Below are 15,221 nucleotides of genomic sequence, written 5' to 3' on the forward strand. Positions count from 1 at the left end.
ATTTTGGTTCCTAAAACCGACCTAGCTCTTTTCAGCTAGGGCTAACTTCTAGCACTGCAGAATGAAGTATGCGAAAGAATCAAGGAATCTGAATATCTTCCGCTGGCCAATTTCGATCTCGAAAAACCAAACTAGCGCGTTCCATCTGCGGCTAACTTCTAGCACAGCCGAAAGAGCCAGGTTACGGAAGTGTCTACTGGGGTTCCCAGAACATCACATGGCCCGGTTGCCTCCCATCGCCCGCAATTTATTTCACTGGGGCTTATCAGTGCCGCTTCTCACGACTGCCTGATCTTCACGCCCGCTCCTCCACGTCCGTCTTGTACGGCTGGAACAACTGGACGGGCCTGGACGCCGTCGTTGTCGTCGTGCTGGCCGGAGTCTGGATCTGGGGCGGCGGGGAAGATTCCGAAGACTTTATGCGGGTCTCCGTCCTGAGGGAAGGCGGCGATGGAGGCGACTGTGGAGGCGTCGACGGCTGCCGGGAGGCGAAGCTCGGGGGCGGAGGAGGCGGGCACCGGCAGGCGTTGGATGCGGCGGCAGCGGCCGCTGCTGCGGCGGCTACAAGGTGGTGGTGCGGCAGAGCGTGGTGGTGCTGGGGAACTGGATGGCCGTAAGCGGAGGCGCCTGCGGGCGGTGAGGAGGGTGAGGAGGTCGGGGGCACGGCGGGGGTGGGGCGGAGGAGGTGTGGGGGTGGCGGGGGTGGTGGAGGGGGCAGGGGGGCGATGGGCGAGGAGGGTGGCGGAATTGGGAACGGTCGGTGTGCCGTGAGGGCGTGGTGGTAATAGGAGAGCGCGGAGGCCAGTCCAGGAGGCGTAGGTGGCGTGCTGGTCGGGACTGTTGGTGGCGGCTGGGGGTGGCCGTGGTGGTGTGGGTGGTGGTGCAGAGGGTGCGGCGGCGGGTGCAGGGCGGCGTAGGGGTAGGCGCCGGTGGCCGCGGCAGCCTGCAAGATGGATGCGGCGAATGCCGGATCGGTGTAGACGGCGTAGGGCCATGCCATTGCCATTCTCTGTCTCTTGTCCTTCATTCTGCGATTCTGGAACCAAACCTGAAGGGGAGAAGAAAGATAGGAAGATATTAGTTACAACTTTCCATAACAAAGGATCAATTGAATTAAATATTAGCAGTGTTTTTAATTTATTACTTCTATAGAGTGGAGAAATCGATATGGTAGATAAAGAACCAGTAAAAAATAAGTGGCTTCCAAACTTTATTATAAAGTTTCAGTGAGTTTGAATTACAAAGAAATTTTATTATTCTCGTGCAGTTGAATTCTAAAGTCTTCGAGAAAAGGTACCAAGCTATATAAAATTTAAGTTGCTTCTGAAGATTATCACCATACTTATATTAATTATCTGTGGATAAAATGATTCATTGCAGTTTATAAATTAATATAATTAATAATTAGCTTCCCTTAATAATGACAAAACACTGTTTAAAATTTTTCATTTAAATTAAAGAAGTACTCGGGTATATAATTTGAGATAAATCAATGAATTATAATTGAAAGATTAAGGCGTATTAACATAATCTCCGTAAATGAGAAAGTTTTTTTTTTATACATCATTTTTTTGAAGAACAAATTATTCTCATCGATTAACCGTAGATCTTTTCCAATGCACTAGTGGTAACTTGAATTATTGATTCCAAGAAATTCATTTGATAGTGAATTAGTTTCCACAACTGTAATATAATCTTAACCATAATGCTTCCTTGACGGAATATTTATTTCAAATGCCTACGATCCAATCTAATATTTTTACTCCGATATTCCATCCTAGCGCTTCTAAATTTTCAATCCCATTATATTTTTGTGTGCAATTTATCTCCGGAAGACATGGAAAAGTCCATAAATATATCATGCCCCATTACTATTTGTTTGTATGACTAAACAGTAGCCGAGATGCAATATCGTCTTACATTTCTATACAATCCCTCGCGTAGCGTCCGACGACTAACAATAAGTCAACAAGCTTGAAAATCTTTGTGTGTCATCAGGAGTCAAGGTTTACAATCTGTCATCCTGTTTGAGGAGGGGGCATTGTCCTGTGTCCTCTATTGGAATATAAAGGATAAGTCGTTGAAATATCAAGGGTATGGTCATGAGTCTCGTTATTTCCCTGAAGGAAAGGAATATGGCACTTTTTTCTTGAGGTAAACGAACCCTAAGTTCCCGCGAAACAACGGTAGCGGATTCATTTATATGGGTCCGGTTGCTTTTTTAAGAGCACGACGACCTTTTCAGGACTGTACAGTTTACAGTTGCATTAAAAGTGTCTCGGATTCCTTTTTGAGTGCAATTTCCTTGAGGTAAAGCGTTATCTCCCTCATGGGCAAGACGGAAAGCGGTTTTTCTATTCTCTCAACTGCCTTCTTGACTTTTCGGCCCGACTTTCCTCCAATGCACGCCTTGCCGCAAAGTCAATTGAATAGTTGTTATTTTCTCCCCTATAATAAAGTAGGGGACATGCTGGAGTTCAACAACATCCACTAAGGGCCACTGGCATCGGCTGTTCAGCGCATTGCCAAGGACAACGAAGGGTGGTGAGTCTCAGGGGCGGACCCTTGTGGTGGTGAGGGAAGGACAGGGTATAGAAAAAATACGAGGGTTCAACGACCATAGGAAATTTTTAGGGTCGCTAACCTTCTGTCGTCACGTAGTCGGGGTAGCCCGACAATGTGACAACGGAGTCTCCACGCCGTGGATCTTGTTTCACGGATACGGCATATTTCTGGCGCTAGCCTGACCGACCGCTTGTTCCACGCACATGTCAAGAGTAAGGGTCCAATATTTTTGTGTCCTCGTAGCCAGGGGTTCACTGTCCCCTGATTATTTCCACCCACGTCCCGTTCACTGATTTGTCTCGGGAAGTTCCCGTAGCGGAAACGCAACGGTACCCGCTGAAAGATTTTCAAAATATTTCCATCCTTTAAGCTAAGAGACAGATGTCTTCGTAAACTTGCATTTGCGCATACTAATGTGGTCTCTATCCGTTAAGTATGGGAATACTGAACTAAGTATAAACTGAAAATAGTATACCGGAGGTAAAAAACAAGAAAACATCCTCTAAGTAAGTATTCTTTATTAAAATAACTAAATTTTTGCCTTCATTTTTCTTTAGGTATCGTAATATTTCAAGGATTAAGTTATCATCCATTAGATGCGCAACATTTTGGAGGTATGTGAAAGAAAACACATACATAGTTTTATAATAACCCCATTGAAAATTTTAAAAATTCTGTTTGCGGCCATTTTTTTAGTTTTACCTGTATGTAATTTTTGATCAGCCGTAAAAGCTCACTATCCTATGTATGCGGTGAAAAAAATGAGAAAAATTGTGAGTTGGTGAATAAGTGGTTCAGTGCAATTTTTCACACCACCATTTACTGTGTTCTAATGTTTTTGTAATGTCAAAATGTCTCAGTCGCAGGGTGCATTAACTATTAGAATGTGTCGGAACATTGTCATACGTTTGTTCTTAGTAGTGCGGTCTATTAATGTAGAAAACATCATACGACGGTTATGCACTATATTCTTCTCTATGAAAGAGTCCTCACATTTTTATTCTATCCAGAGGTTTTTACCCAGACCCTGGCCTCCCAACGGTACTTCAGAACATTCCTCGCGAATTCTTTCGAAAAAAGCCGTCAATGAGACGACAGAATAGTCGCAGTTTTCGCTTGTGCGCACACGAAACGGCACATCGCGAAGTGTGTAGGCGGCAAAACACTTTCGGTACGACTAAAAATTCCGTTATCCCAGCCAACCACTTGGTTTCCATACACTAGACGCGAAAGTGCTAGGGAACCGTACGCTCCACGACTGTCGAACTCGAGACGAAAACGCATTGCAAAACGGTCAACGACCATGTTTACGACACTATCCCTGGATGTACCGTTTCCTCAGGAGTTATCGCAGTACACAACTGTATCCTTTTTTCTTCGTCCACGCCTTGCCCCCTTCTTTCTTCTTAATGTTTTGGTCCTGAAGTTCTGTTATCCGTGAAGACACGAGGGTAAGACTGGTCACGGAACTGTCAGAAGACCGTGGGAGGAGTTTGGGAGCAGAGCGACTGTTACGCGCAGGTAAACGGGATTGAACAACAACATTCATACGTCACGCGGCTCACTCATGTCAAACCTTCGTCTTTCAATCTCCAAGTTCGAATCTGCGTTTGCGCCTGGGAAAAAAACCCTCGTCATAGCGCCCATTTTTCCTTTCGAAGAAGTTTGTTTCCGGTCATCGAACCTTCTGTAAGGTTTTCATCATTACAATCTTGAGTTACTATCGTCCCTCCTGTCTAGACAATTCCAGTAACGAAACACGCAGATCAGATGGTAGATATTGGCCGAAAATACCCTGGCGACTTTCTTTTTGGGGCCAGTGGCAATTTATTTTAACAGCAGGTTGCAGGTATCATATCTTTAGAGTCCTACAATGCCATGCATTAGTTGCATATTTTTGATTAAGCGGCATCATTTTCATTTCGTCCTTACCGTAAACATCTCTAGCCATCGACTTGCATCAAATATTTTGGAAATTTTTTTTAATACCTTCGATTATCAAATCATCGATATACACTAGTCATTCTTCCTATTGTCGTACGAAATTTTTATACAAATGCCGTTTATAATAGCAAAGTGATGCCAAGAGTTTCCTGGACTCATTCCAACGTAATGATATTAGCGTCGAATTCAGGACGAATCAGCCCCCTTGTGTTTCGTTTAGTAATTAGTAATTTAGTAATAGCTTTGGATGGAAAATCTAAGTTATCATACTTTAAAGGTCATTACATTATGTAAAAGAGAGAAGTTGTCACCAAACCTCATAGCGAAACTCTTAACAAAATGAATTTATCATCTTTCTTCGTTTCAAATCCTCGAAAAATTAACTGCAATGACTCAAAAACGTTTAAAAACGACGAGGATAAACTCAACTGATTCTGGCGTGATATAGTGGAAGTTTGACGTATCGAAATGAGAGGTAGTTGCTCTTTTACACAGTTATTTTAATACGTCGTGCACATTACAATAATTGTGGATAAGTACATCTACCTTATTATTCAACGAAGCGAATGGTATTAGTTGCTCATAACTCATTCAATATTATAGCTTTACTAAAATGTCTCACCCGTGGATAGAAGTGTGCCAAAATCATTGAGAGTCTATTATTAGGCTTGATTCACTCACACTTCGGTAGAGATAGGTAACAATAGTATTGTGTTGCTATTTATTCGAGTGTCGGACGAGTTGAAAATTTTGCATCACTTCCATTGAAATACGCTCAAGAATTTAGCGTTAACACACAAGAATTTCTCTTTGTATGGTTGTAAGAATGTAATAAAAAGATAAACCATAAATATCTCACCAACTCCAATGAATCTTCAGCCGCTGTGTTCGCAAAATCAAATTATTATGAAGAGGAGAAAGGTTTGGAATCCGACCGTCGGAGTGTATTAAATGAATCGACGAATGTATGATAAAAATGTAACCGGTTTTATTTTATTAGACAGCCCGTATTGAATGGTGATTATTTCTGGGTGATGATGTTATCTGTTGAAGGAAACGGGTTTTGAGCCTTTTAGCGGGAGTCGAATGCTTCTTCGTATTCAATTTCGGCTCGTGGATGAGGAATTAAGCGAAGGCTCGCATCTGAATGTTTCGGCAAACGACGGCTATATCGAGGATATTTATCCTTTGCGGTACGACAACTTAATATTATAAATTAGATTAGTGAGGGATTCAAAGGTTCCCACAAAATGGAATTGAGATTCTATCAAAATTCAATTACAGGTTGAAATACCAGTCTTACACCCTGAATATGGTAAAATTGGTATAAGCGACCTCAGAGGATGTATATGAAAAAAGATCGTTATGACGGCTGCTGTTTGATAGAGATGGAGAGGTAGAGATTGGTTGCATCTCTTAATGCATATAAATACATCTACATAATGCCCCGCAAGCCACCTGAAAGGCGTGTGGCAGGGGGTGTTAGGACACCAACCGTTTACACATAAAAATGAAGTGCTCTAACGAAGCACAAAGGACTTTAATAACTAGCATAAAGGACTTTAATTACTAGCATTTATTGAAGTCCTTTATGGTTCGGGGGAAAACCGAATTCCCAAATCAATCCATTCGGCAAAATATCTCTCTTAATATATCGCTTCTATCGGACCTGGAAATATAGTGCGGCTCTAATATTATGTTCTCCATGTCGCTCCTAAAGATATCCATTCTCAATTGTTCAAGCAATATAAGCCTAGCGCGCAGCCTCCGAGTCTCCAGCGGCTACCAGCCTACTTCGCTAAACATCTCGGTAACGCTGTCTGTACGCCCGTAGCAATGGAACTCGATTGGAAAAATAGCGTGACTTACTCAGGTTCCTACTACGATACACATTTATTCTAGCAATAGCCCGATTTTATCAAAATATATTTGCCGATTTTCCAGGAATTTACAATTGAATGATTAAAATTTTATTGTTTAAACTTTTCCATTCGTTCGAGTACCGTGTTAGTTTAAATTATTATTTTTACTGATTTAATGTTTGAGTTACTTTAGTGTTTTACTTCATGAAAAGCTGTCGTAAAAAGTTGTATCACTATTTTTTATGAAAATGATATATTATTGCATTTTCACGAAAAAGATAAATTATTACATTTTCATGGAAATGATAACGTATTTTGCATCTCAGAGTGACCTCCTTAAATATTATGCCCGCAAGAAGGTGGCGGACAAACCGAACGCCGTGCATTATGGGTTGAGAAAAGTCCTCTTGTCCTCCTTGCATCACCGGCGAAAGATATTCCTCATAACTCGCCACAGTCGTCAGGGAGCATTCCTGTTTTTACGACCGGGACATCACCTCGATGGTCGCCGCTGTTAATTTTTTTTTTTGAGAGAACAGTTTTTACTGCTCAGAGAGCCATTTACAATCCTATGGGTATCCCTTCCCTTCAACATCGTTTTCGAGAGTAGAAAATAACGTCTTTATTGCCCGCGGGGTGAAAGTCATAATAGTGCAAAATGACACGAGTGACTTCCCTGGTACTTGCCGCCGCTAATGCCGTCGTGGGCGGGTCTTGAAACCTGGTCTTCGCATTGTCTAGTTGGGAACATCTAAAGTTGTATTGACTTGGATAACGCGGGGCAAATTCTAGCACGATAATCGTCGTAATCCTGTACTTCCGTATGCTGTACTACATTGACTTAGTTTGATTATTTATTTATTTTTTTATCTCAACTACCCCCGAAAACGGTGCCTCATCAGATGCCTTTGCATCGGATGTTTTAACAATAAACAACAGACGATTTCAAGCAAAAAACAACTCTTTGTTTGAAAATATATGTTTCTTTTTTAGTTTTATGTATTTTGGTTTTTAATTTTAATTAAAATTATATATACAATTATAAAATTATATACAATTATATACAATTTAAAAACTTAATTTTTTTGCTCCCCTGAAAAGTTTCTATTTTTGGGATACGTGTTGTTAGAACTTAGCCATCGATATGCCTCCTTGAGATTTTCTACCTTTCTTTTCACAGCGGCAGACGATTTGTCCTATTACACCAATGCTATTGTCTCAAGCAGGGGCGAAGCTTGGAATTAAGGCTAGGGGGGTTTTAGGCGCGACTAATACTTACGGGTGTGGGTGCATTGCATACCAACCAGGGTAAGTAGGAGTTGCGGGGGTCCTCCTCCAGAAAATTGGAAGAATTATGGTTCAAAATGGCGAGTTTTACGCCTTTTTGAGGGATATTTGATAAATCCTAACACTATTCTATAAGTAATATTGATCCAAATAAGTAAAATGGATTAAACTTAAAAATTTCTCCCCCAAAACCAAAACCAAACAAAACAAAAAAACTCGCTGCGCCACTGATCTCAAGACTATCCTCGATACGTCGGCCATATTGGCAATTACGTCACCGCTTACAGCGCTGCCATCGGTGATTTTAGTCTTGAATAATTGTCCATGCCTTTCAGTAGTCTTCGGAGAACATCTCCTCATGTCCCATTAGAACGCTTAGGCTGCCGAAGAAGTTCGAGAACGCATCGCAATGTTCTCCGAAGTACGTTCAAAGCTGTTAGAATGACAACATCAAGCGCTTCGGGGGGAGGCCACGAAGAATGTTCGGGCTGAATGGTTGGAAATGGAAATGAATTTTACGAAGGCGGCATCCAGGGTAAGGGAAGACATGTGAAAAATTTTCCCTCTTAATTTCATAATTATTTTTTTTAGTGGAAGGATTCAGCGTAGGTGAGAAAGGTAGTCTTTATGTCCCTTCGCTCACAAACAAAGTTTCAAGAGAGCTCAGCCAACCACCCACCTTCAGCGGTATATCAAAGGAAACCGACACGGGGAGGGGCGATAGTTTGATGGCCGCTTGCGCGGTGATTTTTCGGGCCCCGAAAGGCCCCACACGTGGCCTACACGGAGGCCCTTACAGGTCCTGGAAGTCATACCACCACCTTCTCGTACCCCCACGGCGGCCAACCTCTAAAAACACTCTTTGAGCATCCACGGGAACGAAGGTGGATGCGTTTTTATTACGCCACACGCTCGTATTATTTCTTTTCGAGCAGTAAACATTTTTTTTCGACCCACGGATGTCTTATTCAGGTGGAAACTATTCGACAGATCATCGCACGACACGTTTCCAGCGATAAGATAGACATTTTTCCATCATGTCTATCGTAAAAAAGAGGTGGGAGCGATTGTTGTGTCCCGCAAGGGTTGTTCCCTGCACCCAAAGAAGTGTTGTATTTCCTTTAAATTTTCCCCGGCCTTTATCGGTTACAAGGCATTCGCCTACCCGTTGTGTAAGTGTGGACGTTTTGTTCTCTCAATGAACTACGATTGCTCCTTGGGAAGAGAGTCAATCAACGCTCCGCGGAAGGAACATTTTATCAAATGAAACCGATATTCCCACCGTTTCCCATTGAAAGCATTAATTCCGACCCGAAGACAATGGCGTCGGAGCCAAAACCATTGCTATTCGTCCGAACTCATTTATTTCTCGGGGAGTATCACGCTTCTAATTGTAAAAAAACTGGGAGACACGCCATATTAACATCGGTCTCAATTATATTGATTACTTCTCTCGCGCAGTATTTTATTTTCGTTCCCAATCTGTTTTTTCAATGCGCTATCAAGAGGATTAGTTATTCCCTCTTTACTGGTCTTTTTTGTTACGAATTTCTATTTTTAAATTTTTAACATCAACTTGTAATTGCAGGGTGTCATTTTAGATTCCTTCATCATTCATCTGTACCCTTTTAAGTTAAAAATTTTCCTCAGACGATTTTCTCAGGTTATTTTTTTTTAATGTGAGAAATTCTTGGAAACTTTTGGCTATAGTCTTATCAATAATCCCTGAAAATTCAAGGCGTTAACCCAATTTTAAACGATTAAATTGCCTGAAAAAGGAAACAAAATACGAACGGTCAAGTGCGTCATTTAAGGGTAATTTTTATCATAGCAATATGTTCTATAAAGATGTAATTTAAAAATTTGTCCATTAGCTTGTTGCAGTGAGGCAAATGAGAGCTCTGAGAAGTTTTTTTCGCTTAATAATAATTGATAGTGATATATTTCTCGCAATTTTTTTCTTTAATATTTTTATTTCATCTACTTTATAATTTAGAGGATTAATCTTCAGTGATAACTTGCAACTGAAACTGAGTCTTTTATAACAAAGTAAACAGGGTGTGTGTAAACAAATTCTGTGGGTAACCGTTTGGTGAAATAACTGTCATGCAAGTCAGCTAGTAAGTCTAGATAAAGCGTAGGTGAATTATTATGCACTAATCGTAAAGGTAAGGAAGATGTTTAGTGACTTACTATGGCGAATAAACCTTTCCTGTAGCTGTATAAACACTGTTTCCACACAATTCAGTTCATGCCTTACTTATGCTGAATAATTCAACGCATCAAAGCCTGAAATTATCGTTTTCAAGCTAATTTTCCCGACCGTGACTCGACGAATTCTCTTCCCTGCAGACCACGAGACGAAATGTTTTCGTACGCGTTCGCAAAAAGTTTTCCTCGGCTCGAATGATCTAACATGGACGCGAGAGCAGTTTCTGAGCATTATCCCGCGAAAGAGCTCCTGAATTTTTGCCACACCCCAACAATCCCTTCTAAAAGCATTTTCGCATCACTCTTGCGTTGGATTTCGCGAGGACTTGAAACAAGCGGATTCTGAACTTGCGCCGAGACCGGGAGATTCTATTTCAATTTTTTACTCGAGGTCGAAAGCTCGCACTAATATGAAAGCGACACTACGAGAAGAGCTGCTAACGCCGACGCCGGGTTTCTCTCCTCCAAATTCCATACCATCAAAAAGGTAGAGTATGAAAGAAGTAAGGATTGGTATGAGAAATTAGTATCTAAACTCACGCTTTATTCTTCGAGTTAATAAAGCTTTTTACTTTTTAGCGCATTTTTACGGTTTATATATTTAAAAAAAATTATTATTTTATTTTCATTTTCTAATTGTTAGTGACCGATGTAATCGATTAAAATAGAGAATTTAAATAAAAATCTTGCAATAACAATCATTACTAACGCCATCTATGGAGAGAATTTAACACTATTTTTACATGTCAAAATTTTGCTATTTAATTAGAGTACAACGGAACAAAATAACGAAAGCCTGATTACTGAATATTTTAATTTCATCGGAAATGAGTGTGCAAAATGTCAACCCGTCAGATAATAGAAATAGGGTTCAAAATCAATGTCAAGATGAAACAAGCAAACAAACGAAGCAATATTTTATATGCTGAAAATGGTTGTTATTTGTGAAATTATTTTTATACATTATTTATAATTCATTCATTCATTAATTATATTTACATAATTTATTTCATTAAATCCATTTCGTTTCGTTTCCACATTTCGCTCACGGGATCGAAACTAAAGTAATTTTACTGGTTTTGACTTTCGTTTCACTCTCAATCCCTGAAGGCTATGGCCGACTGAGTAGCAGTGATGCGCCCTCTTAAAGAAGGCAATCGTGGACGAAAGAAATATCCTTCCTCCACAGTGAAGCATGGCTGGATTGGTGCGAACACATTACGGGAGTCTGTTGTGGGCGGTACCTGGGTGGCATCTTTTTTGGTGGCCGGGTGGGACGGTGTGTGTAAGGTGAGAAGGGCCCGCGCCCCCCTTTGCCACTTAGCGAGATTATGCGGAAAATCTCACTGGATTCACGAAGAAGGGGTTGGAGGGGAAGTTGCCTCGATGGGTTGAAAAAAAAGCCGAGACCACCCTACAGCCTTGCCTTCACGTATGCATTGAAGTAGAGCTGAGTCGTTCATGAATTGTTCTTTCAAAATGAACGGTTCATTCAGAAAGATCGTCTCGCTATGGACATCACCAACTGAATAAATTTAAAAAAATATATTGGCTGAGGTTATGCAACTATTCCGAATACCATTTTTATATTAATTAACACACTACCCCTCTAGTCGCCTATAAGGACGTGAGGCCCCGGGGGAAGGGGATGAAGGGGTAGTTGCCTCGATGGGTTGAAAAAAAAGCCGAGACCACCCTACAGCCTTCACGTAGGCATTGAAGCAGAGCTGAGTCGTTCATGGATTATTCTTTCAAAATGAACGATTCATTTTGAAATATTGTCTCGCTATGAGACTTTGATAAATAAATGATTTAAAAAAGACATTGCTCTAGGTTATGCAACTATTCCGAGAACCATTTTTATATTAATTTAAATCCACATACTACCCGCTAGTCGCCTAAAACGGCGTTTGGCAGGAGGTGTTAGGACACCAGCCGTTTATAAATAAAAATCAAATACTCAAGCAAAATTACGATTAGCATTTATTTTAGACCTTTATTGTTCGGGGGAAAAACGCATTCCCATATCTATGCGTTTGGCAAAATTTCTGTCTTAATTTATCGCTTCTTTCGTACCTGACAATACAGCGGAGCTCTAAAACGATGTTCGCCGAGTCGCTCTTAAAGTTATCTATTCGTTTCATGATTTCAAAAACCTAACATACATGTTTGATATATTTATGGGGCACCTTGGGTATAAAATATGAAGATGAAGCATTCAAACATCGCCTATTCTTATTAGATCCTGTGCGTGACCTCCACTTGATCCATATCAGCCGAATCATCAAAATAAACTATACATACAATTCCTGCGAATTACCGTAATTTCATACTTAAAGAACGATTCGAAGAACCGGATCATTTCAAGTGTACTGAATCAAATGAAGCGACTCATCTGAGTGAACGGAATTTCCGAGCTCGGCACGGAATTGGTAGCAGACAGATGAACCCCCAACCCAAAGTGTTCCCCCAACCTGCCCCTTCCGTCCCACCCCACGAGCAGGTGATCTCATGATCGCTACCTGTTTCAGAGAGCGGCGACATCAAAAGGTTTTAATGGAGGCGAAAGATTTAAGAGGGGTTTGGAGTAGGCGGGCGGTATTTCCACAGGTAGGCGACAGATGTCGTTGTCTCTCTTTTCGAATGTCTCTATCAAACATATCCACGCGTGATGGTGTGAGACCTGCCTCAGAACCTGTCCTCGAATTTGAGTCGTAATGTTTTATTATGCGTCCGCTCATGTAGTTCATGCGTGGGTTCACTGTTGGTCGCTGGGTTCATCTTCGAAACTGCTCCATCATGCCGTTCTCAGTTGTCTTTCGTGTCCTGGTTACGTGAAACTGATGTGAATCCAATAGTACAGTGGTTCCCAACCAGTGGTGCGCGACGAAACAGTCCGGGGTAGGAACGTTGAAAATAATCGGTAAGGCCTCGTTGAGATTACGATTGTTCCAGCAATCGTTGGAACTATCGTGCATTCACACAACGATGGTTAAAACCTGTGCTGCCCTCTAGTGCTGACATCTAAAGTGAACGAGAAATTGACGGTTAGCAAGGCTGGTGAGGTATGCAGGGTCAAGATATTAAGGCCGTTTTACACGGGGCACGGAATTGCGCAGGTTAGAGCTGCATTAATTTCTAAAGTAGCGTGGAATTGCGCGAATGCATGAACGAAATTAGAACAGGGGCTATTTTGCCGTCTCGCATCCACGCATTCTCGCATGTGTTCTAGCAATTCACCGCTTTACTCGACAAAATTTTGATTGCGCCTTCGCACGTGCGTCAGATTGCGCAATTCCGAGTACTGTGTAAAATGGCCTTCACTGTGTTCAACTTGTATTTAACGAATCATCTTTATTCCGCCCATATTCTTCCTTACTTGGACAAATTCATGAAAAAATAGGCGTAGAAAGCTTCACGAACTATTCATCCTTTTCTTATCGCTTCCTCTTCCGTTCTACCAGCGCCTACCCAGCGTAAAATGGCAACGTTTAAACTGACGAAAGATTGAAATATACCTCTTAGGACAAAAGAAGTCGATTTTGCTGATTTGAAGGAGATAAATTTGACTTGGAAATAAAGAAATAAACTTTGTAAGGTTCACTGTTATCTAATTATGGGCACGACCCGGGTTTCGTACCTGACGATGTAACCAAGGAACCTGACGATGTAACCAAGTTACGAAACCCGGGTCGTGCCCATAATTAAATAACAGTGAACCTTACAAAGTTAACTTCTTTATTTCAAATATGGAGAGGTTTCACAAAGTAAAGCCTGAAGTTATTAGTTATAAATTTGATTTATTTAAGATACAAGCGAACATTCGTTCCCAAACCCATATTTTTTCCGTAAATTTCATAAATTCCACCCTTTGGTTTTCGAATAGCGAGAAAAAATGAATATCTGATGGAATTTCGAAGATATTTTTTTCCAAACTTGACACTGAATCTGAAAATCAGTGACTTGAAGCTTTCTTTACAAGCTGTGGCACCTAATATTATCGAGATTCGATTCAATTCGCATGAACTTTACTTGGAAATCATTATTCGTATCTCTACCATTTACTTGACTTGAAAATTAGTTATTGTCTCTCAGAATTACTTATCACTAAAACGACTTCGAGTCAAGTGTCATCCTCTCTAATGACTGAAATAATCCCCAGCTTGCGGAGATCATCGATGCAGTACTTGCCGAGGTCGCAATCGAAACGGGAATGCGATGAGAATTTTTTAAAGGAAGTCTGGTACAGGCGACTTGGCGGAAAGTATAAGATGCATGTGTCGAGGACGAGAACGTGTTAATTTCTCTTTATTGGTGCAGCGCTAAAAAAAAGAATAACTTGGGTGAATGCCGAGTGAACCCTCAACCTTTCCCGTTCCTTCACTCGAGGAAATCGTGGCTCACGACCTCTAAAAAATCGTACGAAAGATTTTTTTCAAGGGAGTAGGGATTTCCTTCATTCTTTCGCCGCCAGGGGCGCGCGGGTATTGTCTTTCTTTGCTCCGCCACTTAGCGCCCTGCGTTGATTGAGATGTCTTTATGGGCGGGAGATGAGATTGCAGCGCGGGAGAGCGCAAACACGCCATCATCTCGGTCGTGAACTGTGTTTGCTGTGTCTTCTCTACGCGGGCGGTCGCTTCGGCGGTCTTCCTTTTGATGTTTGGGCGGTCGAAGGGTACAAGTTAGGTATGAGCACGCGTTTGGCAAGAATTCTTTGTCACCCGTCTACCTCTTAAAGGGTGGGATATCTCCCGCGAAGTCCTAATAATTCGCAGCATTGAGAAGTTGGCAGTGACTCAAGCGACCTACGAATTATTCACGTTATACGCGGAATTACTGTCCCCAGGAAAGCTTACGGCCTTGCGCGGTAGCCGATACTTTGGCTAGAGCGGCGTATTTTCTAAAATTCGATTTTCATTGGTGTATGGCCTTCCTCACAAAAACAATGACATAACATCTGTGATTTGTTTCAACATGTGTGACTCAGCGGGTGATGTTTAATCTACGATCTAGATCTAACAACATCCCTTCCATTTATATAATTGAATAACGAGAAAAATAACTAAGAGGTTAGACATTAACTAACATTCTTGAAGAAAACGATAAGAAGAAATGTATCTCACGAATACAAAATCATTGCCATTCCAATAAAAATGCATTATGCCACTATCCTAGAAAATGTTTCTTTCGCAAAATTCAAGACCTAAACTAAGTTCATAAAGTCTAAGTAAGAACTAACTGAAGTTTCGCGCCCATTCGGACCAGGCGCTTATTTTTTCCTTCGGGTAGTAATGCTAAATTTCATGTCTCATTTGAAATTGATGGATGAGTTATACATGTAATCAAGCAAGT

General features: G+C 41.3%; 1 protein-coding gene across 1 annotated transcript in view; it reads right to left on the reverse strand.

Annotated features, from left to right (window-relative positions):
- Positions 1-295: 295 nt before the first annotated feature.
- The window catches only part of LOC124168666 (segmentation protein even-skipped-like), a 54,204-nt gene continuing 39,278 nt past the window's right edge, over positions 296-15,221 (reverse strand). Inside the window, exon 3 of the mRNA XM_046546930.1 lies at positions 296-1,048. Within this exon, the coding sequence (XP_046402886.1) occupies positions 296-1,048 (753 nt within the window). The remainder of the gene's footprint in view (positions 1,049-15,221) is intronic.

Source organism: Ischnura elegans, chromosome 12, assembly GCF_921293095.1.
Source record: "Ischnura elegans chromosome 12, ioIscEleg1.1, whole genome shotgun sequence".
NCBI classification, from domain to species: domain Eukaryota; kingdom Metazoa; phylum Arthropoda; class Insecta; order Odonata; family Coenagrionidae; genus Ischnura; species Ischnura elegans.